The sequence below is a fragment of the Oncorhynchus gorbuscha genome, linkage group LG13 (assembly GCF_021184085.1).
Source record: "Oncorhynchus gorbuscha isolate QuinsamMale2020 ecotype Even-year linkage group LG13, OgorEven_v1.0, whole genome shotgun sequence".
NCBI lineage: Eukaryota > Metazoa > Chordata > Actinopteri > Salmoniformes > Salmonidae > Oncorhynchus > Oncorhynchus gorbuscha.
The window spans coordinates 65,162,050-65,189,782 of record NC_060185.1 but is presented as its reverse complement, the minus strand read 5'-3'; the positions used below and the strand labels follow the sequence as shown (position 1 = coordinate 65,189,782).

Here is a 27,733-nt window from a genome sequence, read left to right as displayed (position 1 = left end):
CATGCCCAGATTAAAGTGGCCTTCAAACCCTGGTAATCTAGCAATCTGTCAGAGAGCAGGAGGACTGCACCGGGCTGCTTCAGGACACCAACACACTCCCTCCTCACTAGACTAATTAGGGAGAGCAGGGGAGAGAGTCTAAATTCACACACTGCTGCTTCGTCCCCCTGCAGTGTAGCCCCAGGGTTTAAACCACACCTTTTTTACCTAGCCACAGTTTAGAGAAAAGGAAGTTCGGGAGCGAAAATGGAGGAGACGTACCTGCTGAACTACCCAGGAGTCAAGAAGAAGATTCTGGCAGGTGGGAATGGCCCAATGCCCCACTTTCCACCGGGGACCAAGGTAAGACATAACGCCCACAGACATGACCGTGTGCGTCTGTGATTGCATCCTATTTCTTATATAGGGCAAGTCTTTTGACTTCAAAAGTAGTCTCCTATATAGGGAACAGGTTGCCTTTTCAGAAACCGCTGAACTCTAGATATGCCTAGGGTTTAATGTGTGGAGGAAATTATGCAATGTATAATTAGCGTTGTGTAGCAATTAATACTTTACATAGCGATGTAGAACCCATTTTTAGAGTATCTCTCTGCCCACCTCGATTAGAGTAATTCCGGCGAGGGAGTAAAATATTCTGCATCTGGGTGTAACACCCCTCTAACATTGGGTCAACACAATTGCTACACGGCGTATTGCCATCTGTGGGGATTGAACAGTCACGGATCAGTGTGTTCATGCATAGGCTTTGTGGTGCTGATGACGTCTCCTACACACACACACACACACACACACACACACACACACACACACACACACACACACACACACACACACACACACACACACACACACACACACATCACCTGATCATGTCCAGCCATAAGGTCCCAGGCCTGGAGTCCAACGATGACTTAACATTTTCCTGGAAAATGACATGAATATCTGGCCCATTAAACAGCTGTGTTCTGTGTTGCTCCCATTCTGTCGCAAGCCTCAAACAAATAACTCCAGTTAACGAGAGCAAAAGAAGGTTAGGGCCATAGCATCCCAAACACACACCGAGTGGAGCAGAGGGTCAGCCAGAGTCCAGACACCCCCCAACACACACCGAGTGGAGCAGAGGGTCAGCCAGAGTCCAGACACCCCCCAACACACACCGAGTGGAGCAGAGGGTCAGCCAGAGTCCAGACACCCCCCAACACACACCGAGTGGAGCAGAGGGTCAGCCAGAGTCCAGACACCCCCAACACACACCGAGTGGAGCAGAGGGTCAGCCAGAGTCCAGACACCCCCAACACACACCGAGTGGAGCAGAGGGTCAGCCAGAGTCCAGACACCCCCCAACACACACCGAGTGGAGCAGAGGGTCAGCCAGAGTCCAGACACCCCCCAACACACACCGAGTGGAGCAGAGAGGGTCAGCCAGAGTCCAGACACCCCCCAACACACACCAAATGACACTATGTATGTGTAGGTGCAAGTGCGTACGTGTGTGTGTGTGTGTTGACAATGGAAAGCTCTGGAACATATGACCACAGTTAATCCCCACTCTTTCTATATCCCTCCCTTCCCTCATCTCCATCCAAGCTGGTGTTCCACTTCCAGACGCTGTTGGACAACTTTGAGCGCACGGTGATTGACGACAGTCGTAAAGCCAAAGCCAAAGTGCCAATGGAGATCTTTGTGGGGAAGATGTTCAAGATGGAGGTGTGGGAGACTCTGCTGACCTCCATGAGGATCGGAGAGGTGGCTGAGTTCTGGTGCGATGCTGTTGTGAGTCCAGGGACCAATTAAACACACACACACAAATAGACACACACACACAGACGTCTTTACCTCCCGATACGAAAAAGAGGCGAGAGTCAGGAGATCCAGGGACCCCAAATAGTCTGGTAATTAGAGTTCCCTGGGGTGGTGGAGGAAGCTTTGCTCTCCTCATTCTTCTAAAGATGAACCTACCTCTGGTGGCCTCCTACGTACACAATTAAAAACTCAAACAGAAATATTTTTGTCTGCAACAATTTTTCTATTTCTCCTTCTGGGAAAAGCAAAGAGTAGCAAACATTTGCAAGTCAAATGGTGCTTGTGATTCGTTAGTTTAGGGCCGCTAGTTCAGCAACCAGCAGCGGTGAGGTGAAAAAGTACCTCTGAGACTATTTTAGTCACATCGATATTGTGAGTGTTTGTTTCTCAAATGGACTCCATTTGTGTCACAACTGAGTTGTTCTGTGTGTGTGTGTTTGTGCAGCCTTGTCTCATAGACTAGACATAACATAAACAACGTAAATCCAGGACACTCAAATGAGTATGATACTGTATGTTACGTTTGGTTATGGTTACGTAAGATAGATGGTTACCTAAAGCAAAAACGAAAGAAGGGTGGTTGGTCGTGGTGGAGGGGTGGGAGTACAACGCGAACATTTAGCAACCCGAAGGTTGTGTGTTTGAATCATCACAGACAACTTCAGCGTTTTAGCAACTTTGAAACTTCCTAGCATGTTAGCTAACCTTTCCCCTAACCTTAACCCTTTTAACTAACCCTTTCCCCTAACCTTAACCCTTTTAACTAACCCTTCCCCTAACCTTAACCCTTTTAACTAACCCTTCCCCTAACCTTAACCCTTTTAACTAACCTTTCCCCTAACCTTAACCCTTTTAACTAACCTTTCCCCTAACCTTAACCCTTTTAACTAACCTTTCCCCTAACCTTAACCCTTTTAACGAACCTTTCCCCTAACCTTAACCCTTTTAACGAACCCTTCCCCTAACCTTAACCCTTTTAACTAACCTTTCCCCTAACCTTAACCCTTTTAACTAACCTTTCCCCTAACCTAACCCTTTTAACTAACCCTTCCCCTAACCTTAACCCTTTTAACAAACCTTTCCCCTAACCTAACCCTTTTAACGAACCCTTCCCCTAACCTTAACCCTTTTAACTAACCCTTCCCCTAACCTTAACCCTTTTAACTAACCTTTCCCCTAACCTAACCCTTTTAACTAACCTTTCCCCTAACCTTAACCCTTTTAACTAACCTTTCCCCTAACCTTAACCTTTTTAACTAACCTTTCCCCTAACCTTAACCCTTTTAATTAACTCTTCCCCTAACCTAACCCTTAGAGCAGGGCTCCTCAACCCTGTTCCCGTAGAGCTGCCGTCCTGTAGGTTTCGCTCCAACCCTAATCTAGCACACCGATTCTAATAATTAGAGCAAATTGGAATTCGTGACATATCATCCGTTTTGCAAATTCATAACATATTGTACTAATTGCAATTCCTAACATATCATACAAGATGGACGATGGACATCCACAAATTAACACATACCATACAGTATGAATACAGTATAACATATCATACTAGAGTGTCTCGGATTTGCATACTGAATCATTTGAAATGCTCTGAGGCCACGTTGGTTTGTCCCTCTGACTCTATTTGAGTCATAGTGGTGTTTTTTTCCCATCTCAGCACACAGGCTTGTACCCTATCGTGTCCAAGGGGATGAGGCTGATTGCCCAGGGCAAGGACCCGCTAGAGGGCCAGAGGCACACGTGTGGCATGGGGAACATGTTCCACTACAACACTACTGGCTGGCCTGAGCTGGATGAACTGATGAGGACACCTCAGGCACTGATCTTCATCATGGAGCTCATTCAGGTAACAATCTGTTACACTATCGTCATCATTTTAGTTATTAACCCTTCATTGACCTGGTAAGTTGACAGTGACATTTACATTAAAGATCTGGGGAGGAGTTGCAGGAAGAGGAGAGGGGATAAATGCGCTACACACACAACACACATGTTAAGTTGGCACAGAGGGAATGCGGATGCACCAGTGGTTATACACCTAGTCCATTAGAAGTACACAGCCCTCAGTTTATGAACACATCTCCCAATGTGAACAGCAACACACCTCTGTCACTCACACACATCGGCGCCCACAAACAAACCTCCAGACAATCATTTCCGCCCGTTACATTACAAACCGACTCCAAACACAGCCTTCTCTGTCTCCAACGAACAACAGCTCATCCTACATCAACCACTCGATTCACAAACAAAACGGTTTATGTAACCAGCCGCTAACCACCAGGGGGACTAGCGGAGTCAAAGGCAACACATTCGATCCTCAGCCAAGTGGAGGTGGGTTGTGTTCAGTTGGCACCAAACAGAAGAAAACAGGGAGGGACTAACAGGTCAATTTCCGTTGCAGAAGATTTTGTTACTGTGTGTCTAAATGAACCAGACCCTGGATGACTTTTTACATTTGTTCTGCCTGTCGCCCCTGATCTCCCCAGGTGGGAGACCCCTTCTCGTACAAGCGGGAGTCGTGGATAATGGACAAGGATGAGAAGATGAAGGAAGTGCCCTCGCTCCACCTGCAGGGCAATGCGCTGGTCAGACAGGGACACTTCAGAGAGGCTGCCAAGAAGTACCAGGAAGCTGTGGTGCTACTCCGGATTGTACTGTCCAAGGTGAGAGGAGGGAGGGGGGAGGGAGGGATTGGAAAAGATAAGTGTAGGGAGCGAGGGGGGGGATGTGATGGGAAGGAAAAGAAGAGAGAAGGAGGGAGAACATCCATGACATACAACATGAGGAGGGAGGGAGGAATAATGTCAACATGATAAAGAAGCTGGTCACAGACACTAATTTCCCACCTGTAGGAGATGCCAGGTGATGAGGACTACATAGCCGTGGACAGGCTCATCACCCCCCTAGTGTTGAACTACTGTCAGTGCATGTTGGAGCTGGAGGAGTACTATGAGGTTCTGGAGCATACCAGTGACCTGATACACAAACACAAAGGTAACACACACACATGAAGATATACACACACACATGCAGGCACAAATACAAACATACAGTCATGCAATCCCGGGTTTTGTATCCGAAAATGACGTATTGAGCAATTTTTTTTTATGGGAGTCATTAGTTGGAGTTGGAGCATGATGGACAACAGTGATGATTGTCCCAAAAAAATGTAGAATAATACTTGTCTGTCTTTTTACATTTACTGCCTATATTCTTTGTATAGCCCTTTTTGCGTGTACAAGCCAGCTGTTTCTTCAGCAACATTACTGACACCTTCACTTCCTGTCTTGAAGTCTGATTTGGTGTGCACTGCAGTTGAAAGACGTTTCTGCTTGACTCAGGGATTAGCGCTGTGCTGCCTTCTATGTGTCTCCACAATCCTCAAGGAGTCCTATATAGAGCCCATAGTGCCCTATGACTGAACCCTGAGACACTGTCCATGGGCTGTTTTTGTCTTCGCTCTCTGTTCTGTTCCTCTGCTTCAACTTATAGCGATGGCTGCCTAGTGCCTTCCTCTCATCTCCTTCGATGAAAGCATCTCCTCTTCTCTCTGTCCTTTCCTCTGCTCTCCTGTCGGTCCTTCTCTTCTCTATTTTTATTTATTTTATTTAACCTTAATTTAACTAGGCAAGTTCGTTAAGAACACATTCTTATTTACAATGACGGCCTACCCCGGCAAACCCGGATGATGCGGAGCCAATTGTGCGCCGCCCTGTGGTGCTCCCAATTACGGCCGGATGTGATGCAGCCTGGATTCGAACCAGGGACTGCAGTGACGCCTCTTGCACTGAGAAGCAGTGCCTTAGACAGCGGCACCCCTCGTCCACCCTCTCCTATTCTAGACTCTCTTCTCCCCTCCTTTTCCCCTTCTCACTCTCTCCCGAGCCTCTTTACTCTTGTCATTGTTATCTTGTCGTCTCTATCACTTCCAACCTGGCATTCAACCTTTCATTAGCATCTCCTACATCCCTCCTTCCTTCCATCTGGGAGACGTCTTCTTTCTGTGAGGGACTCTGAGTCGGTGAAGGTTCTCCGTGGCGCACCGGCTCGGTTATTCCCAGAGGCTATGAGGAAATCAATTGAAATGTTGGCTGAATGAAAGATTGAGGGGAGTGGGGATGAAATGGAGAGGAAATGAGAGGAGGAGAGGAAAGCCATCAATGGAGATCTAAACCAGTCACTGCAGCCCACTCATCTCCACTCCTCAGAGAAACAGGATTAGGTGGTGTGCGTGTTCTGAGACAGGGGGCCTGAGTCAGGGGGCCTCTCATTTTTTATAGAAATATTATTATTTCACTCACTCACTCACTCACTCACTCACTCACTCACTCACTCACTCACTCACTCACTCACTCACTCACTCACTCACTCACTCACTCACTCACTCACTCACTCACTCACTCACTCACTCACTCACTCACTCACCCTAAGCGGGTATCTTTTCTCTCTATGCCGTGTTCTCTGCCGATAAGAACATACAGTGATTGGAGATGTCATTTTCAAGCATGCACAGCCCTAGATGAGTAAAAATTGAAATCTTAGCTACTGTGTGTTGGTTAGTGTCACTACACTAATGCATCCAGTCTAATGAAGCCTTACTTTCAAAGATGGTAGTGAATATTGATGAATATCGCTCTCTCGCTCTCGCTGTGTCTCTGTTTCTCCACCCTTTCCACCTCCCTCCCTCTCTCCTACAGACTGTGTCAAGGCGTACTACAAGAGGGCCAAGGCCCATGCTGCAGTGTGGAACGAGAAGGAGGCCAAGAGAGACTTCAACATGGTGGCCAACCTGGACATCACTCTGGCCCCTCTGGTGCACAAAGAGCTGAGATTCCTCGCTGACAGACTGAAGGAGAAATACTGGGAAGAGAAGGAGAAATACTGGAACTGCCTGGAGCAAGAGGAGAAGGAGGGGAAGAAAGCGGAAGATGAGGAGAAGGAAGATGAAGAGGGCAAGAAAGAGAAGGATGGTGAGAGCACAGTGACCAAGGTGAAAGATAAGGAGAAAAGCAAAGATAACTCCGCCTCTTCCAAAGAGGAAGTGAAAGATGTCAAGGATGACAAGCAGAATGAGACAGGGTGGAAAAAGGCTATAGAGAAGGATGGAACAACCATTACTGCTACAGTGAAGGATAAGGCTAAAGTGAAGGATAGAACTGCCAATCAGGCTACAATGAAGGATGAAACAGCCAATAAGAGGACAGAGAGCACCCCGGAAACCCAGCTAGAGACCAATCAGAGTGCTCTGTCTGTGATAGAGGGGATGGACTGGCAGCAGAAGTTACGACACATCATGTTCCTGGAAAAGGAGGGTAACTTCCTGCTTACAGAACAGAAACACAGCGAGGCCACAACAAAGTTCAAGGAGGCTCTGGAGTACGTGGACTTCATTCAAAACAAGGTTAGTGTCAGTTCATTCAATGGTGTTTTCTTTCAATAGTGTGTTCATTCCAATAGTGGAATGTTCATTCATTCATGGGTGTGTTCATTCCAATAGTGGAATGTTCATTCATTCATGGGTGTGTTCATTCGGTGTTATGTCTTCATTCAGTGTGAAACAACTCATTAATGTAGAGGAATGACAGGCTGAAAGTAAAACGTTGTTATGAAATAGCTAAGAATGACAATACATGAAGGCATTTGTTGGATAATCTTTTGAACATACAACTGCCAACTTTGGAATGCTGGAGTTTGTTGGTCATTGTTTGAGCAGTGTGCAAGCGCCTCAAGAAGACTCCTCTATGATACCTGTTACATAAGAGCCATTGGTTCTTGGCATCTCACAGGCTCTATTCATTTTGCATCGTTGCCACTCCACTGAAGAGAGAAGAGCAAGGCTATAAGATTGAAGGTACACTGGCAGAATAGAACAGGAACACGAAGAGGAGAGCTAAAAATAACAGAGCGAGACCCTTGGAGATCTTAAGAGTGACAGCGCTCACCCAAGCATCTCTTACTCTTTGTCATTCCCCTCTATCCCACTTTCCTCCACGTATCTCTCTTCGTCTCTTCCTATTCCTCTCTCTCCCCTCCATCTACTGCTCTCTTTCTCCCCCTCTCCTTCTCCCTTCCCCGATCTCTCCCTTCCTGTCCCTTTCTCCACTCCCTCTGGCTATCCCCACCCCCCCTTTCTCTCTCCATCTCCCTATGAAGGAGGTGTGCTATAAAGACAGGAGGGAGGACTGGGACTCTCTGGAGAAGGTGCGTGTGCCGATCACTCTCAACCTCAGCCAGTGTCTGCTGGAGCTCAGGGACTACCAGGAAGTGGTGGTGCTCAACACCAAGCTGCTCAAGAAACACAGAGGTACTTTTTCACACACACACACACACACACACACACACACACACACACACACACACACACACACACACACACACACACACACACACACACACACACACACACACACACACACACACACACACACACACACACACACACACACACACACACACACACACACACACACACACACACACACACACACGCTACCTTCCTTTTTCTCTGTCTGCCTTTCTCTTCCTTTGTCTCTTTGTTTCTTACCTCTCCCCACCTCTCTCTCGGTCTTCCTCTCTCTTCTCCCTGGACCTGTCTCCTCCTCTTTGTTTCTTACCTCTCCCCACCTCTCTCTCGGTCTTCCTCTCTCTTCTCCCTGGACCTGTCTCCTCCTCTTTGTTTCTTACCTCTCCCCACCTCTCTCTCGGTCTTCCTCTCTCTTCTCCCTGGACCTGTCTCCTCCTCTTTGTTTCTTACCTCTCCCCACCTCTCTCTCGGTCTTCCTCTCTCTTCTCCCTGGACCTGTCTCCTCCTCTTTGTTTCTTACCTCTCCCCACCTCTCTCTCGGTCTTCCTCTCTCTTCTCCCTGGACCTGTCTCCTCCTCTTTGTTTCTTACCTCTCCCCACCTCTCTCTCGGTCTTCCTCTCTCTTCTCCCTGGACCTGTCTCCTCCTCTTTGTTTCTTACCTCTCCCCACCTCTCTCTCGGTCTTCCTCTCTCTTCTCCCTGGACCTCTCCCCACCTCTCTCTCGGTCTTCCTCTCTCTTCTCCCTGGACCTCTCCCCACCTCTCTCTCGGTCTTCCTCTCTCTTCTCCCTGGACCTCTCCCCACCTCTCTCTCGGTCTTCCTCTCTCTTCTCCCTGGACCTCTCCCCACCTCTCTTCGGTCTTCCTCTCTCTTCTCCCTGGACCTCTCCCCACCTCTCTCTCGGTCTTCCTCTCTCTTCTCCCTGGACCTGTCTCCTCCTCTTTGTTTCTTACCTCTCCCCACCTCTCTCTCGGTCTTCCTCTCTCTTCTCCCTGGACCTGTCTCCTCCTCTTTGTTTCTTACCTCTCCCCACCTCTCTCTCGGTCTTCCTCTCTCTTCTCCCTGGACCTGTCTCCTCCTCTTTGTTTCTTACCTCTCCCCACCTCTCTCTCGGTCTTCCTCTCTCTTCTCCCTGGACCTGTCTCCTCCTCTTTGTTTCTTACCTCTCCCCACCTCTCTCTCGGTCTTCCTCTCTCTTCTCCCTGGACCTGTCTCCTCCTCTTTGTTTCTTACCTCTCCCCACCTCTCTCTCGGTCTTCCTCTCTCTTCTCCCTGGACCTGTCTCCTCCTCTTTGTTTCTTACCTCTCCCCACCTCTCTCTCGGTCTTCCTCTCTCTTCTCCCTGGACCTGTCTCCTCCTCTTTGTTTCTTACCTCTCCCCACCTCTCTCTCGGTCTTCCTCTCTCTTCTCCCTGGACCTCTCCCCACCTCTCTCTCGGTCTTCCTCTCTCTTCTCCCTGGACCTCTCCCCACCTCTCTCTCGGTCTTCCTCTCTCTTCTCCCTGGACCTCTCCCCACCTCTCTGTCGGTCTTCCTCTCTCTTCTCCCTGGACCTCTCCCCACCTCTCTCTCGGTCTTCCTCTCTCTTCTCCCTGGACCTGTCTCCTCCTCTTTGTTTCTTACCTCTCCCCACCTCTCTCTCGGTCTTCCTCTCTCTTCTCCCTGGACCTCTCCCCATCTCTCTCTCGGTCTTCCTCTCTCTTCTCCCTGGACCTCTCCCCACCTCTCTCTCGGTCTTCCTCTCTCTTCTCCCTGGACCTCTCCCCACCTCTCTCTCGGTCTTCCTCTCTCTTCTCCCTGGACCTCTCCCCACCTCTCTCTCGGTCTTCCTCTCTCTTCTCCCTGGACCTGTCTCCTCCTCTTTGTTTCTTACCTCTCCCCACCTCTCTCTCGGTCTTCCTCTCTCTTCTCCCTGGACCTGTCTCCTCCTCTTTGTTTCTTACCTCTCCCCACCTCTCTCTCGGTCTTCCTCTCTCTTCTCCCTGGACCTGTCTCCTCCTCTTTGTTTCTTACCTCTCCCCACCTCTCTCTCGGTCCTCTCTCTTCTCCCTGGACCTCTCCCCACCTCTCTCTCGGTCTTCCTCTCTCTTCTCCCTGGACCTCTCCCCACCTCTCTCTCGGTCTTCCTCTCTCTTCTCCCTGGACCTCTCCCCACCTCTCTCTCGGTCTTCCTCTCTCTTCTCCCTGGACCTCTCCCCACCTCTCTCTCGGTCTTCCTCTCTCTTCTCCCTGGACCTCTCCCCACCTCTCTCTCGGTCTTCCTCCCTCTTCTCCCTGGACCTGTCTCCTCCTCTTTGTTTCTTACCTCTCCCCACCTCTCTCTCGGTCTTCCTCTCTCTTCTCCCTGGACCTCTCCCCACCTCTCTCTCGGTCTTCCTCTCTCTTCTCCCTGGACCTCTCCCCACCTCTCTCTTCTCCCTGGACCTCTCCCCACCTCTCTCTCGGTCTTCCTCTCTCTTCTCCCTGGACCTCTCCCCACCTCTCTCTTCTCCCTGGACCTCTCCCCACCTCTCTCTCGGTCTTCCTCTCTCTTCTCCCTGGACCTCTCCCCACCTCTCTCTTCTCCCTGGACCTCTCCCCACCTCTCTCTCGGTCTTCCTCTCTCTTCTCCCTGGACCTCTCCCCACCTCTCTCTTCTCCCTGGACCTGTCTCCTCCTCTTTTTTCCGCTCACTCACTTCCCCATTTATACATTTTTACCCCACTCTATCTCTTCCCTACATCTTATTCTCATGGTTGAGAAGCAGCTGCCATTGCTCTCGAAGAACCCAAGGCATTCTGCCTTATCCCAATGGTTCTCAGAGCACCGTTTACAGGTGGGACCGTGTAAACTACAATCAAGACTCTGTTTCAATAGGTTTAGAGACGTCAATAATCATTGCATGCGAAACGGTTTTCGAAACATATCAGTGAGAAAGAATCTTTTAAATCAAAAATATACACTTACCCCAGCTAGCAAATTTGATTCGTCGGCAGTTGTGGGAACGAAGCCAAACTTTCCTGACCCGTAAAACGGAACGTTTTTTTTAAACGTTCCGAGATCAGAAGCGAATATTTCACCTGTTCTGGGAATGTTTATTTTTAGGTTGCCGGGAGGTTCTGATAATGTGCTCTGGTTCCTTGAAAGTATTCCAGGGAGGTGTTATTAACGTTCTGATAACAGAAATGATTGGTTATTTGGAGGTTTTTGAAGAAGACTTTTAACAACACTGCTATCTTATTTTGGGTTAACTTTTATGTATTCCAAGCACAGATAGGACACATGGAAATTCATTTCTGTAGTCATTAATCATGTAAACAAATGTATTTCTTATTATGGCATCAGTGAGATTCAAACCTATAATCTTCGGCTCTCTGTCCTTGGAATTAGTCCACTGCGCCACCAGGATGTAGTTAAAATGCCATGTTTTACTATGCATACAAAGCTCTTCATTTTCATCTATTCAAATAGACCCCATTTCAAAGGAATCAAGCACTCATTGAGATCAGGTGTGGCCAACTAGTGGGCACACCTGAACATACTTAACAAGATAGAGGATGGAGAGTTTTGTTGAAGCTGAGAATGGAATGTGTATGTTTTTAAAATAACATTCTTACAACGTTCTCTGAGCGTTACAACTATTTTCTTTGGGTTTTTATGGAACGTTTTAACGTTCTGTGAACAATGAAAACATGACTTTAAATAGAAGCACGAGGAAACCTATAAGAAACATTATGCTGAAATTCCCACCGAAAAATGTTGTTTCTTAACATTCTGGAACAATTTGAGAACATGACTTTAAATAGAACCCTGAGGAAACATTATGCTGAAGTACTGAAATTCCCACAGAAGAATGTTGTTTCTTAATGACCTCGGAATTATTTGCGAACATTCCCAATGTCAAACCAGTTGGAGAATGTTTCTAGAACATTACCAAAATTGAAATGAAATGTAACCATGTTTGAACTTTTTGGAAAAAAGCTGTTAAAATAATGAAATACCAAGAAAACAACCATCCTGCACCAATCCCAGAAAGTTGTGGGAAGGTTGTATGCATAGAAACCACACTCTAAGTTGGAGAGCTCTAAGAAACATATGGTTCTCAGAACGTTATGTGCTAGCTGGGCTCTGTTTTGAATGCTCGACATCTGTAGTACAAATGTTGTCTTTATGCAGACCTCACCCTTGTGTTGCTCCCAGACTTGATTTTTCAATCTTTCGCTCTCCCTTTTTTCTGGAAGCTTCAAAACCCACTTGCATCATTCTCCATTATTGTGATTCTTCGTTGGTACTGTGCTCTTAACACAACAGGAGTGAAATTCGTTGTTTTCTTTTTACCTGAATTATTTATCGCAGAGTTTGATGTGATATGCTACTGATCATAGCCTTCTCCTTAACTCTCTTTTTTTCTCTCACTCTCTTTGTATTTTTCATGTTCTCTCCATTTCTCTCTTACCCACTTTTTTGGTCTATCTCCTCTCACTCACTGTCTAACTGCACATATTTTACTGTGTCTGTCTCCCTCTCCCTGTCTCTTCTAATCTCCCTCTCTCTAATTAATTTCTCTCTTTTGTTCTCCCTGCTTCTTCTCCTCTCTCAATGTCCCTCCTTACTTCTTTCTGTGTCTCTCTTCCATCTCTTTCCCTCTACAAATATATTCCTCTACCGTACCCTGTTTCTCTCCCTCCTCTACCGCCCTCCCTCCCTCCCTTTATCTCTCTGTAGATAACTTCAAGGCAGTGTACCAGCGGGCCAGAGCCCACTCGGCTCTGTGCAACGAGGAGGAGGCCAGGAATGACTTCCAGAAGGTGGAACGTCTGGAGCCCAGGTTCAAGCCCATCGTCAATCAGGAGATGAAGAGGTTGGGCGAGAACCTCCGGAACAAGCACATCATCGACAAGAAGAACTACTGGGAAGCTACAGAGGAAAAGTGGGGCCTCGGGGGCACCAAGACCAAAGCCAGGAAAGTAAAGAAGACAGTGAAGTTTCAAGAGGAGAAAAAAGTAGAGGGGAGCATTCAGAAAGAAGGGGAACCAGGGAAGACTGTAAAAGAGGGAGGTAGTGATGGAGTGAGAGAGGAGAAGAAACCAGAGGGAAAAGGAGAGGAGGGGAGTGCGAAGAGTGCGGAGAAAGCAGCCATTGCTGAGAAAGAGGGGGGCAGTGGTGGAGTGGAGAAGGATAGTGGGAAAAGAAGAGTGAGTATAGAGGTAGAGAGAGATGGACAGGCAGGGTTAGTTAACAGAGCAGGAGATAAAGAGACCGATATGGCACAGACCAATGAAGGCAGAGATAATGTAGCCACAGAGAGATCAGGGAAGGATAAGGCTGTGAAAAAGGGAAAATGTCACTTAACTGCCACCCAGGAAGTAACCAAGGGAAGCACAGGGAACAAAGGCACCAATGAGAGTACAAGAAGCAAAGCCATTCAATCCGAATCGACCAATAGGAGTCCATTAGCCACCGCTGCCCTCCCTAACCCACAGGCCACAGAGGTACTTCCAGAGGTAGCTGAGGAGAGAGTCGGGTTAGACACACAGATCAGCAGACCTAACAAAGGAGAGGCAGGGGAAAGCAAAATGAATGAAGGGAGTAAATCAGAGGGAAAGAGTTGTGACGAACAGCTGTGTTCATCGGAGGGGGCGAGCCACACCAAATCTGGGGTCTCGACTGGAAACCCGTCTTTCAAGTCCAAGCGTAAACACAAGAAAAAGAAATGAAGGATGCTCTGGCATTGATATGATCGTTAAGAATCATGTGATGATTCTCATAATTCAATTCAGGATCATCGCTTGAGGCATACACCCAACACAAGCAGACGTTCTGTGTAGCAAATACAAATTTTATTTATCCTTTTGTACACAAAGAGTAGAAAGCAGCCAGTAACCCACTCGTTATTAAAAAGGCATTTCTTTCACAAACGTTTTATACAGATTAAAAACCGGCCGGGAGGACAGCAATAGGGAGGAATGTTAGTACAGTACATAAACAATGAAATAAATGGCATTGACACATTAGCCAAACAAATCATCACGTAATGAGGCGTGGTAATGTTAGTTTAAAAAAATTGACTTCAGATCGAAATTAAAATAGAGATGATGAGTGTTTTTTTTTTTTTTTTTTCCGGCAGCGAGGCATCTGCCTGTGTCGTAGCATAGGCTAGTGTATGTTGTCATAGCTCTGATTCCCGTAATAGTTCAGGTGATTCATGGCCCTGCCGTGTTACAGAGCGCCAAACAACCCTCGCTGTGTCTCGTAAACGATGCCAGAGTGCACAGAACTCAAACATGGAAGGTCTCGCAGCTTGCATGTTGGGATAAATGAGCGTGCTCGTTAACGGGTTGACCCCACCATATATAGCAGGGGGCACCACCCGTTGGCCATGTTCTCTAAACTCTCTCTGCCTCGCTCTGTCTCCAGAGAAGAGCGCTTTCTCTTCAATCCAACTGAAGATGGTGGGGCTAGTTCCCCAGCGTGCGGTCACGCTACGGGGAGTTACTGGTTCTATTTTATTTTAGAACATTAGATGCCTCAGATGGATAATCACATGACTACAGAGAGACGTGGTGTGGGCAGTATAATTCATTGTTAACACTCCCTCAGAGAAAAAAAAACGCTTTTGGTGGGTTAGTCTTCAGGGGGCCACTACAAAGACAGTAGTGGCTTCTGGGAGTTTGAGTAAGAGGGGCACAGTGAAGAGCTACAGCTCTGCTGCATTACAAACAGATCATATGAATATACAGTGTCAAGAATTAGTATGTGAACCCTTTTGGAAATACCTGGATTTCTGCATGAATTGGTCACAAAATTTGATCTGAGCTTCATCTAGGTCACAACAATAGACAACTGAACACTGAACACACAGTGTAAACATTCACAGTGCAGGGTGGGAAACGTTTGTGAATCCTTCGCTTTAATAACTGGTTGACCCTCCTTTGGCAGCAATAACCTCAACCAAACATTTTCTATAGTTGTGGATTAGACCTGCACAACAGTCAGGAGGAATTTTAGACCATTCCTCTTTACAAAACTGCAAAAGTTCAGCAATATTCTTGTGATGTCTGGAGTGAACTGCTCTCTTGAGGTCATGCCACAGCGTCTCAATGGGGTTGAGGTCAGGACTCTGACTGGGACACTCCAGAAGGCATATTTTCTTCTGTTGTAGATTTTCTGTTGGTTTACTTCTGTGTTTTGGGTCGTTGTCCCGTTGCATCACCCAACTTCTATTGAGCTTAAATCGGAGGACAGACAGCCTAACATTCCCCTGCAAATAAACGTTGGAATTCATTTTTCTGTCTGACAGTAAGCTGTCAAGGTCCCGAGGCAGCAAAGCAGCCCCACACCATGATGCTCCCTCCAACATACTCTTCAGTGGGGATGAGGTTTTGATGTTGGTGTGCTGTGCCTTTTTTTCTCCACATATAGTGTTGTGTGTCCATTCCTAACAACTCAACTGTAGTTTCATCTGTCCACAGAATATTTAGCCAGTTGAGCTGTGGAACATCCAGGTGCACTTTTGCAAACTTCAGACGTGCAGCAATGTTTTTTTTAACAGCAGTGGCTTCTTCCGTGGTGTCCTCCCATGAGCACCTTTCTTGTTTAGTGTTTTACGTATTGTCGACTCGTCAACAGAGATGTTAGACTGTTCCAGAGATTTCTGTAAGTCTTTAGCTGACACTCTAGGATTCTTCAATCTCAATGAGGTTAAGAAGAGCTAGATTACCTGGGGCGGCAGGTAGCCTAGTCCTTAGAGCGTTGGGCCAGTAACCGAAAGGTTGCTAGATCGAATCCCTGAGCTGACGAGGTAAAAATCTGTCGTTCTGCCCCTGAACAAGGCAGTTAACCCACTGTACCTAGGGCGTCATTGTAAAATAAGAATTTGTTCTTAACTGACTAGTAAAATAAAACGTTTGTCTATTGTTGCGACTTAGATGAAGATCAGATCCAATTTCATGACCAATTTATGCAAAAATCCAGGTAATTCCAAAGGGTTCAGACTTTTTCCTGCCACTGTATATACAGTTGAAGTCGGGAGTTTAAATACACCTTAGCCAAATGGATTTAAACTCAGTTTTTCACAATTCCTGACATTTAATCCTAGTAAAAATTCCCTGTCTTAGGTCAGTTAGGATCACCACTTTATTTTAAGAATGTGAAATGTCAGAATAATAGTAGAGTGAGTGATTTATTTGAGCTTTTATTTCTTTCATCACATTCTCAGTGGGTCAGAAGTTTACATACACTCAATTAGTATTTGGTAGCATTGCCTTTAAATTGCTTAACTTGGGTCAAATGTTTCAGGTAGCTTCCCACAATAAGTTGGGTGAATTTTGGCCCATTCCTCCTGACGGAGCTGGTGTAACTGAGTCAGGTTTGTAGGCCTCCTTGCTCGCACATGCATTTCAGTTCTGCCCACAAATTGTCTATAGGATTGAGTTTAGGGCTTTGTGATGGCCACTCCAATACCTTGACTTTGTTGTCCGTATGCTTGGGGTCATTGTCCATTTGGAAGACCCATTTGCGACCAAGCTTTAACTTCTTGACTGATGTCTTGAGATGTTGCTTCAATATATCCACATAATTGTCCTACCTCATGAATTCTATCTATTTTGTAAAGTGCACCAGTCCTTCCTGCAGCAAAGCACCCCCACAACATGATGCTGCCACCCCGTGTTTCACAGTTGGGATGGTGTTCTTGGTGTTTGACTGTGGATATAGATACTTTTGTACCTGTTTCCTCCAGCATGTTCACAAGGTACTTTGCTGTTGTTCTGGGATTGATTTGCACTTTTCGCACCAGACTGATTTCTTTTGATTTTCCCATGATGTCAAGCAGAAGCACTGAGTTTGAAGGTAGGCCTTGAAATACATCCACAGGTACACCTCCAATTGACAGAAACTTCTTAGGCCATGACATTATTTTCTGGAATTTTCCAAGCTGGTTAAAGGCACAGTCAACTTAGTCTATGTAAACTTCTGACTGACTGGAATTGTGATACAGTGAATTATAAATGAAATAATCTGTCTGTAAAAAAACTTTTTGAAAAATGACTTGTGTCATGCACAAAGTAGATGTCCTAACCGACTTGCCAAAACTATAGTTTGTTAACAAGACATTTGTGGAGCGGTTGAAAAACGAGTTCTAATGACTCCAACCTAAGTGTATGTCAACTGCCGACTTCAACTGTAGTTCTGTCTGACGAACTGCATGCCACAGTGGTGGAAACATTCATTCCACCTTGCCTCTCATACCTCACTATTATCCAAAATACACAAAACATTTCTATAGGTCTACAGGACCTATGGGTAGTTCCTTTTGGTTTCTAGGCCTAACCTCTTCCCCCAGCTATAGTTCAATAGATGCTTTGTTTCACACACAGAGAGAGATGCGATGTGGCCGCTCCTGCATATAGTCATAGCCACAAGTACTCTATGTTCAGGGTGGCTCATCAAGGTGTAATGAGATGTATAACATTAAAGAGTTTCCAAAGAGTTAACATTTCTTCGTGTTGGATGGTTTTTTTCTCCCACTCGACTTCTTTGTTCCTGGATCCTGACATGTTAAGTAAGAAAGGATGCCGGTGCATGTCAGCATTTGAAAAAGGTAGAACAGATGATAATGACTATCTACTGTATGCCAGCTAAACACTAAACAGTGGCAGGCCTCATTAATGTGGGGGAGGACAGGGGGAGGTATGGAAACGAGGCACTCTCTCTTCCCCATATGGTTATTAGCATTTCCATTATGGTCGGCGCCCCACCTTGCCGACTCACGACCTGCAGCGCCGTGTCCTTGGGGGACAGTTCCCTAGCAACGGCATCAAAACAAACAAGACAGGCACAGCGGCGCTCAACGATGTCAAATGTGAACGTTGGGCGCCTGGAGGGGATAAAGCCTAACGAATACCGAGATGGGATTCAAACACATCTTGTTCTTGGCCAATAAGGTCAGGACGTTCTCTGGATTATTCAAAACCATTCGCATCATGTTTCCCTGCGAATGTGGGTGTGGAAGTGGTATGCTACATAATAAACCCAGAGCATCTTTCCTCTTTCCCAGGAAATAACTCACCTCCTGTCTGTCTCTTTCTGGAGATTTGCTGTGGCAAGCACATCATAGTGGATCACTCCTTTCAGCTCAGCCCAGGAGTGATAAACGGACCATTTCTTCCTCTTGTCTCTCAGATCTCCACCCCCTCCGAGCCTCCCTTCCACCTCCCTTCCGTCCTCCCTCCACGCCTCCAAAAAACCCTATTCCAGCCTTATCTAACTCGTCTCTCAGGTGCTAGGCCGTTCTAGCGCTGTGAATTCCCACTGTCTTCCCTTTCCATACTCTTAAAGCCTCTCTAAATCCACAAATACAATGCAAAATGCCCCAGACCCCTAAACCGAATCTCACCTTGTATGAAATCCACATCCACCCACAACACCCCACTGATCCAATCTTGTCCTCTGATTGTGAAAACGCTGAGTGAACACACTGAGCCAGTACTTTAACATCTGGCCACAAGCATAAAAAGAGAAAAGAAGAGAGGGAAAGCGGGAGCCAGGGCCAACTCCATTCAATAATGTTTCAGGTAGCAGCATGAAAACGCACGTATTAGACCGTGACGGGCTCTGTTTGGGTTTAAGGCAAATAGACTGTCCTCTGCCTGGATTGTCACATGATCCTGGTGTGATGGTAGCCTAACCCCATATCAGACTCTAGCTCCTACTATCCTAGGAATTTGTGTACCCCTGAAATGTGTATAGAAGAAATATGGTGAGCCTTCCACCCAGCAGAGGGGAAAATGAAGTTATTAGCATATTGCTTATCTGATCATTTCAGATGATGTGCCAAGTAGAAAGGGCTAAGAGTTGATTTGGAATTGGGCCGCTGGGTTAATGTGGTCAATCCTTCCTAGTGTCCTTGGAGATGATGGGGGGGGGGGGGGGGGGGGGCTTGGGCACCCTGCCTCCCCATCTGTGCACAGTGGGAGAGATGAGCCAATGAGCCAGAGTCCACAGTGGAGGGCCCGGCATTTAACGCTAGACGCTTTCTCAGATAAACACACTTAGGCATGATACAAATTAGCCTCGACTCGAGACCCTCTTTCTGTACACTACGAGGTATATTCACAGCCTATCTCGCTCCACTGCTCATGGATGTGGGTGTAAGCGTGTGTGTGGCTGTGTGTGTGTGTGGCTGTGTGTGTGTGTATCTGTTTTTTGTATTCCTGTGTGATATGAATGTTGATATGAATGTGTGTTAGTACAGAATGAGCGTTCATATGAAACAACGTGTACGTGTGTCTGTGTGCTGCGTGTGATGGAAGCAGTGAAACTCACAGTGCACAGAAGCAGGGCTGCCTGGCCTGGGGGGGCACTTTGGCTGTCTTAAATAAATCATTGGGTTTTACTGATGATGTGTCAGTCCCACAGTGTCAATAAGCTCGTTGTGGGTCCCGCTGGCTACCCGGCAATCTGCTCTGTTCTGCTCGGCGTACGGCTGCCGCAACCACCCAATCACAGCCGCGTGAAATGCAGCCAGCCTGGCCCAAATCAACAGTGATGCACATGAACGCCCCATTAAAAAAAGAGAAGTTTGAAACGCATTGGGGGGGAATAAGGAAAACACACATACATACTGAGAGGAGCACACAGTTACTGGCACTCGGACAGAACAAAACATGGGGAAAATCCCCAACCGTTTTTGCATTGTGTCAAAGTCATTTTCGTGGAATGTCCTTGTGCTGTACAGATATAAGGCTTCACACCTTCGGGCAACTACACAGATGCTGGTTAGCACAGTGTCTTGGCTGGGCTGCTAGAGTTAGCCATAGCTAACACAGTTTCTGCCTGGCTGGGCTGCTAACATTAGCCGTTAGCTTCCTTAGCTGGTTAACACAGTGTCTGGCTGCACCGCTAACATTATCCATTAGCCTTAGCTTGTTAGCATAGTGCGTGGCTGGTCCTGGACGTTGGCATTAGCTGTTAGCCTTTGGCTCCCACAGGGGTGAGGGAGAGGGGTCAGCTCTCTGACGGCAGCTATATGGGGCACGGGCCATCAGGCATCCAATCAGGCATCACTCTGCACTCCAGGCCCCGCCCTGGGTTAGATGAGTGACGTTGCTCCTGGAAGAGGAGAGAGGAATAGAAAGTGTCCATTAAGAGTGAAGATGATGTGTTTTAGAACACATCCAGAATAGCCAAATCTGTACTAACAGATGAGGTTTTGGCTGTAGAAACACTGGATTGACCTTTACTCTGGTAGCCTTGAGGCCCAATAGGTATTAAAGGCAATGAATCAGGCACCTATATTGTAGTTCCCCACTGAGATAAGAACTTTTGTAGCTTATCTTTCTAGACACTCCTCAGACATTCCTTATCTTGTTTCATTTTGGTCATTTTGTATCACTGTCTTCAAAGTTCATTTCAAAGTTGTGTCAGTCTCATTTTACTTTAAAAAATAACAACATTTGAGCCATTTGGCAGATGCTCTTATCCAGATCAACTTACAGTAGTGAGTTCATGCATTTTCATGCTTTTTTCATACTGGTCCCCAATGGGAATCAAACCCACAACCCTGACATTGCAAGCGCCATGCTCTACCAACTGGGGCATGTATACAGTACATCATTCAGAATTACGATATAACCCTGAGACCCCCCCAGGAAAAATCTATGTGTGTCTTCATCAGGTTCGTGGTTCTGGTTCTCTGTCTCAGGTCTGTAGGGTCCGAGGCTCACCAGGTTCTGAAGGGAAGACGTTTCTCAGCTGCTCTATGACCTCCTGCAGCTGCTGCACTGTGTCCTGTTCATGATCCTCATCTCCATCTCCTGGCACACACAGCATCACACAGAGAGAGATGAGCGACAACGGAACACTCGATCATTCCATTCTGTCTGAACTAATGTTGTTGTGGCCCACAGAATGAGCAAAACAATGTTTTTTTCCCCAGTCATTAATCCAGGAGGTATTTCTTGGAACTTGCACCCCACCAGTGAGACCTGACCTACTATTTGGGAATGTTTGTCTTAGTAGCTCACCCGCGGCCTCTGTGTCCGTGGTCTCTCTACTGGGTCCATCCCCCTGACGGCCTCCCCCTGACACCGGAGATGACAGGGATGAAGGTTCCGATCCGTTGGCCTCCGAGTCATCTTTGGGCTGTTGGAAAATAAATAGTGTCATCAATCCCAACAGAATTCTCTTTTTGACAGCTACTTCAGAAAAGCACAAATGTTTCTTGGAATGTGTTGGGGTTGAAGGATACAGTAAACATGTACTGTAGATGCACTAAATAAGTCAAAGTGTTCCAGTGAAACTGAAGGCTGCGTTGGCTGGGGATTCAGACCTAGTTCCACGATGAACAAACGAAGATCTACTTTCTACAGAGATGAAAACAGAGGTTGACGGTTGACACCGAATCGACTACCCACCCCCACTCCACCACTTTCCCTGTTCCATCACTTCATGTTGGAACGATAAACAGACTCATATAAAGAGCGTATGTGCAGGATTATTTCTTAGGAAGATATTGAAATGCATTATATGGTTGGGAGGTTCATAGAAGTGTACAGGAAGTTAAACTCTATATATTTTTTAGAATGTTTGCTATTCTGTCCCTCTCTTCCCATTCCCCTCTTTCCACTAAATCAGTCTCTCTTTCAATCTCCTCTCTCTATTCCCAATTTGCAAAGTCTTTTCACGTGAGGAAATGTCTTTCTGTCACTCTCTCTTTCTCTCTCTCCCCTAGTGCAGCAGTACAAATTAGCTTTCATTCCTTCCTCTCCCTCTCTCTATTCCTCATTTGCACATTCATATTCCTCAACAGCAGTGTCATATTTTCTCTCAATCCAGCCACTATCATTGTTATTCCCCTTTCTCTCTCCTGTATTTAGTGTCAGTCTCATATCATTCTGCTTCTTAATCCCTCTTGAGTCTATCCCCCTCTCTCTTTCTCTCCTTACAGTAGGTATTTCCCTCTGTCTCTCTTGGTATCTATCCCCCTTCCTGTCTCTATACCTGCAGTTGAAGTCATTAGTCTTATTCTATTTACTAGAGATGTTCTCTACCCCACCCCTCCCTCCCCTCTTTTCCAACCCATCTTTTCTTTCTTTCCTTCATCTTTTTTAACACTTTCCAATTGTTCCTCCTTCCTTCCTCCCTCCCTACCTGCAACAATAACTCTCGTAGCCTCTGCAGCTGGGACTCCAGCTGTTTGTTGTGGTCCTCCAGGATCTGCATTCGTGTCTCTAGGCGAGTCTTGTGCTGCCGAAGGACCCTCGCCTCAGCCAGGAGCTCCTCGTCCTGCTGGTCCCCCGTGGGCGATCCCGGACACCCTTCACCCCCCTCCGTCAGCTGGGGCGCCGCCGCCGCCTCCTCATGCCTCCACTTCAGTCGCCGCCACTCCCCCTGCAGCACCCTGGGAATAGGAGGGAGGACAGAGAGGACATCAGCAAACAGCATTTTAAAGAGCTGGGAGTTTCACTGACACACACACTGGCCACAATAAGCTATGATAGTAAATGCTGTGAGATGTCTGCTAAAGCGTCCATATGTTGTTTACTGTCTGCTCATAGTCCATATGTTTACTGTCTGCTCATAGTCCATATGTTGTTCACTGTCTGCTCATAGTCTATATGTTGTTCACTGTCTGCTCATAGTCCATATGTTTACTGTCTGCTCATAGTACATATGTTTACTGTCTGCTCATAGTCCATATGTTGTTCACTGTCTGCTCATATTCTATATGTTGTTCACTGTCTGCTCATAGTCCATATGTTTACTGTCTGCTCATAGTCTATATGTTGTTCACTGTCTGCTCATAGTCTATATGTTGTTCACTGTCTGCTCATAGTCTATATGTTGTTCACTGTCTGCTCATAGTCTATATGTTGTTCACTGTCTGCTCATAGTCTATATGTTGTTCACTGTCTGCTCATAGTCTATATGTTGTTCACTGTCTGCTCATAGTCTATATGTTGTTCACTGTCTGCTCGTAGTCTATATGTTGTTTACTGTCTGCTCATAGTCTATATGTTGTTTACTGTCTGCTCATAGTCTATATGTTGTTTACTGTCTGCTCATAGTCCATATGTTGTTCACTGTCTGCTCATAGTCTATATGTTGTTCACTGTCTGCTCATAGTCCATATGTTTACTGTCTGCTCATAGTCCATATGTTGTTCACTGTCTGCTCATAGTCTATATGTTGTTCACTGTCTGCTCATAGTCTATATGTTGTTCACTGTCTGCTCATAGTCCATATGTTTGCTGTCTGCTCATAGTCCATATGTTGTTCACCGTCTGCTCATAGTCTATATGTTGTTCACTGTCTGCTCATAGTCCATATGTTTACTGTCTGCTCATAGTCTATATGTTGTTCACTGTCTGCTCATAGTCCATATGTTCACTGTCTGCTCATAGTCTATATGTTGTTCACTGTCTGCTCATAGTCCATATGTTTACTGTCTGCTCATAGTACATATGTTTACTGTCTGCTCATAGTCCATATGTTGTTCACTGTCTGCTCATATTCTATATGTTGTTCACTGTCTGCTCATAGTCCATATGTTTACTGTCTGCTCATAGTCTATATGTTGTTCACTGTCTGCTCATAGTCTATATGTTGTTCACTGTCTGCTCATAGTCTATATGTTGTTCACTGTCTGCTCATAGTCTATATGTTGTTCACTGTCTGCTCATAGTCTATATGTTGTTCACTGTCTGCTCGTAGTCTATATGTTGTTCACTGTCTGCTCATAGTCTATATGTTGTTCACTGTCTGCTCATAGTCTATATGTTGTTCACTGTCTGCTCGTAGTCTATATGTTGTTTACTGTCTGCTCATAGTCTATATGTTGTTTACTGTCTGCTCATAGTCTATATGTTGTTTACTGTCTGCTCATAGTCCATATGTTGTTCACTGTCTGCTCATAGTCTATATGTTGTTCACTGTCTGCTCATAGTCCATATGTTTACTGTCTGCTCATAGTCCATATGTTGTTCACTGTCTGCTCATAGTCTATATGTTGTTCACTGTCTGCTCATAGTCTATATGTTGTTCACTGTCTGCTCATAGTCCATATGTTTGCTGTCTGCTCATAGTCCATATGTTGTTCACCGTCTGCTCATAGTCTATATGTTGTTCACTGTCTGCTCATAGTCCATATGTTTACTGTCTGCTCATAGTCTATATGTTGTTCACTGTCTGCTCATAGTCCATATGTTCACTGTCTGCTCATAGTCTATATGTTGTTCACTGTCTGCTCATAGTCCATATGTTTACTGTCTGCTCATAGTACATATGTTTACTGTCTGCTCATAGTCCATATGTTGTTCACTGTCTGCTCATATTCTATATGTTGTTCACTGTCTGCTCATAGTCCATATGTTTACTGTCTGCTCATAGTCTATATGTTGTTCACTGTCTGCTCATAGTCTATATGTTGTTCACTGTCTGCTCATAGTCTATATGTTGTTCACTGTCTGCTCATAGTCTATATGTTGTTCACTGTCTGCTCATAGTCTATATGTTGTTCACTGTCTGCTCGTAGTCTATATGTTGTTTACTGTCTGCTCATAGTCTATATGTTGTTTACTGTCTGCTCATAGTCTATATGTTGTTTACTGTCTGCTCATAGTCCATATGTTGTTCACTGTCTGCTCATAGTCTATATGTTGTTCACTGTCTGCTCATAGTCCATATGTTTACTGTCTGCTCATAGTCCATATGTTGTTCACTGTCTGCTCATAGTCTATATGTTGTTCACTGTCTGCTCATAGTCTATATGTTGTTCACTGTCTGCTCATAGTCCATATGTTTGCTGTCTGCTCATAGTCCATATGTTGTTCACCGTCTGCTCATAGTCTATATGTTGTTCACTGTCTGCTCATAGTCCATATGTTTACTGTCTGCTCATAGTCTATATGTTGTTCACTGTCTGCTCATAGTCCATATGTTCACTGTCTGCTCATAGTCTATATGTTGTTCACTGTCTGCTCATAGTCCATATGTTTACTGTCTGCTCATAGTCCATATGTTTACTGTCTGCTCATAGTCCATATGTTCACTGTCTGCTCATAGTCCATATGTTTACTGTCTGCTCATAGTCCATATGTTTACTGTCTGCTCATAGTCCATATGTTCACTGTCTGCTCATAGTCCATATGTTCACTGTCTGCTCATAGTCCATATGTTTACTGTCTGCTCATAGTCCATATGTTCACTGTCTGCTCATAGTCCATATGTTTACTGTCTGCTCATAGTCCATATGCTCATAGTCTATATGTTGTTCACTGTCTGCTCATAGTCTATATGTTGTTCACTGTCTGCTCATAGTCTATATGTTGTTCACTGTCTGCTCATAGTCTATATGTTGTTCACTGTCTGCTCGTAGTCTATATGTTGTTTACTGTCTGCTCATAGTCTATATGTTGTTTACTGTCTGCTCATAGTCTATATGTTGTTTACTGTCTGCTCATAGTCCATATGTTGTTCACTGTCTGCTCATAGTCTATATGTTGTTCACTGTCTGCTCATAGTCCATATGTTTACTGTCTGCTCATAGTCCATATGTTGTTCACTGTCTGCTCATAGTCTATATGTTGTTCACTGTCTGCTCATAGTCTATATGTTGTTCACTGTCTGCTCATAGTCCATATGTTGTTCACTGTCTGCTCATAGTCCATATGTTCACTGTCTGCTCATAGTCTATATGTTGTTCACTGTCTGCTCATAGTCCATATGTTCACTGTCTGCTCATAGTCTATATGTTGTTCACTGTCTGCTCATAGTCCATATGTTTACTGTCTGCTCATAGTCCATATGTTTACTGTCTGCTCATAGTCTATATGTTGTTCACTGTCTGCTCATAGTCCATATGTTTACTGTCTGCTCATAGTCTATATGTTGTTCACTGTCTGCTCATAGTCCATATGTTCACTGTCTGCTCATAGTCTATATGTTGTTCACTGTCTGCTCATAGTCCATATGTTTACTGTCTGCTCATAGTCCATATGTTTACTGTCTGCTCATAGTCCATATGTTCACTGTCTGCTCATAGTCCATATGTTTACTGTCTGCTCATAGTCCATATGTTTACTGTCTGCTCATAGTCCATATGTTCACTGTCTGCTCATAGTCCATATGTTCACTGTCTGCTCATAGTCCATATGTTTACTGTCTGCTCATAGTCCATATGTTCACTGTCTGCTCATAGTCCATATGTTTACTGTCTGCTCATAGTCCATATGTTGTTCACTGTCTGCTCATAGTCTATATGTTGTTTACTGTCTGCTCATAGTCCATATGTTGTTCACTGTCTGCTCATAGTCTATATGTTGTTCACTGTCTGCTCATAGTCCATATGTTTACTGTCTGCTCATAGTCCATATGTTGTTCACTGTCTGCTCATAGTCTATATGTTGTTCACTGTCTGCTCATAGTCTATATGTTGTTCACTGTCTGCTCATAGTCCATATGTTGTTCACTGTCTGCTCATAGTCCATATGTTTACTGTCTGCTCATAGTCTATATGTTGTTCACTGTCTGCTCATAGTCCATATGTTCACTGTCTGCTCATAGTCTATATGTTGTTCACTGTCTGCTCATAGTCCATATGTTTACTGTCTGCTCATAGTCCATATGTTTACTGTCTGCTCATAGTCTATATGTTGTTCACTGTCTGCTCATAGTCCATATGTTTACTGTCTGCTCATAGTCTATATGTTGTTCACTGTCTGCTCATAGTCCATATGTTCACTGTCTGCTCATAGTCTATATGTTGTTCACTGTCTGCTCATAGTCCATATGTTTACTGTCTGCTCATAGTCCATATGTTTACTGTCTGCTCATAGTCCATATGTTCACTGTCTGCTCATAGTCCATATGTTTACTGTCTGCTCATAGTCCATATGTTTACTGTCTGCTCATAGTCCATATGTTCACTGTCTGCTCATAGTCCATATGTTCACTGTCTGCTCATAGTCCATATGTTTACTGTCTGCTCATAGTCCATATGTTCACTGTCTGCTCATAGTCCATATGTTTACTGTCTGCTCATAGTCCATATGTTGTTCACTGTCTGCTCATAGTCTATATGTTGTTCACTGTCTGCTCATAGTCCATATGTTTACTGTCTGCTCATAGTCCATATGTTGTTCACTGTCTGCTCATAGTCTATATGTTGTTCACTGTCTGCTCATAGTCTATATGTTGTTCACTGTCTGCTCATAGTCCATATGTTGTTCACTGTCTGCTCATAGTCTATATGTTGTTCACTGTCTGCTCATAGTCCATATGTTTGCTGTCTGCTCATAGTCCATATGTTGTTCACCGTCTGCTCATAGTCTATATGTTGTTCACTGTCTGCTCATAGTCCATATGTTTGCTGTCTGCTCATAGTCCATATGTTGTTCACCGTCTGCTCATAGTCTATATGTTGTTTACTGTCTGCTCATAGTCTATATGTTGTTCACTGTCTGCTCATAGTCCATATGTTCACTGTCTGCTCATAGTCTATATGTTGTTCACTGTCTGCTCATAGTCTATATGTTGTTCACTGTCTGCTCATAGTCTATATGTTGTTCACTGTCTGCTCATAGTCCATATGTTTACTGTCTGCTCATAGTCCATATGTTTACTGTCTGCTCATAGTC

General features: G+C 45.4%; 2 protein-coding genes across 3 annotated transcripts in view; one reads left to right on the top strand and one right to left on the bottom strand.

Annotated features, from left to right (window-relative positions):
• The first annotated feature begins 65 nt into the window (after positions 1–65).
• Positions 66–15,659, top strand: LOC123993334 (FK506-binding protein 5). Of its 2 annotated transcripts, XM_046295363.1 has the most exons (8): positions 66–342; positions 1,588–1,773; positions 3,467–3,655; positions 4,299–4,475; positions 4,665–4,806; positions 6,510–7,213; positions 7,966–8,116; positions 12,822–15,659. In XM_046295363.1, the coding sequence occupies exons 1-8, from the start codon at positions 247–249 to the stop codon at positions 13,811–13,813; spliced, it is 2,637 nt and encodes an 878-aa protein (XP_046151319.1). In that variant the 5' UTR covers positions 66–246; the 3' UTR covers positions 13,814–15,659. The 2 variants fall into 2 exon arrangements, with proteins under 2 accessions (XP_046151319.1, XP_046151320.1); XM_046295364.1 differs by lacking the exon at positions 66–342 and having other exon boundaries at positions 1,625–1,760.
• A 3,441-nt stretch (positions 15,660–19,100) lies between these two features.
• drp2 (dystrophin related protein 2) overlaps positions 19,101–27,733 on the bottom strand; it is a 270,718-nt gene continuing 262,085 nt past the window's right edge. The window contains exons 22-25 of the mRNA XM_046296549.1: positions 22,248–22,497; positions 21,122–21,239; positions 20,822–20,911; positions 19,101–20,207 (exon numbers count right to left, since the gene is read on the bottom strand). Of these exons, the coding sequence (XP_046152505.1) occupies positions 20,188–20,207; positions 20,822–20,911; positions 21,122–21,239; positions 22,248–22,497 (478 nt within the window). The 3' untranslated portion in view covers positions 19,101–20,187. The remainder of the gene's footprint in view (positions 20,208–20,821; positions 20,912–21,121; positions 21,240–22,247; positions 22,498–27,733) is intronic.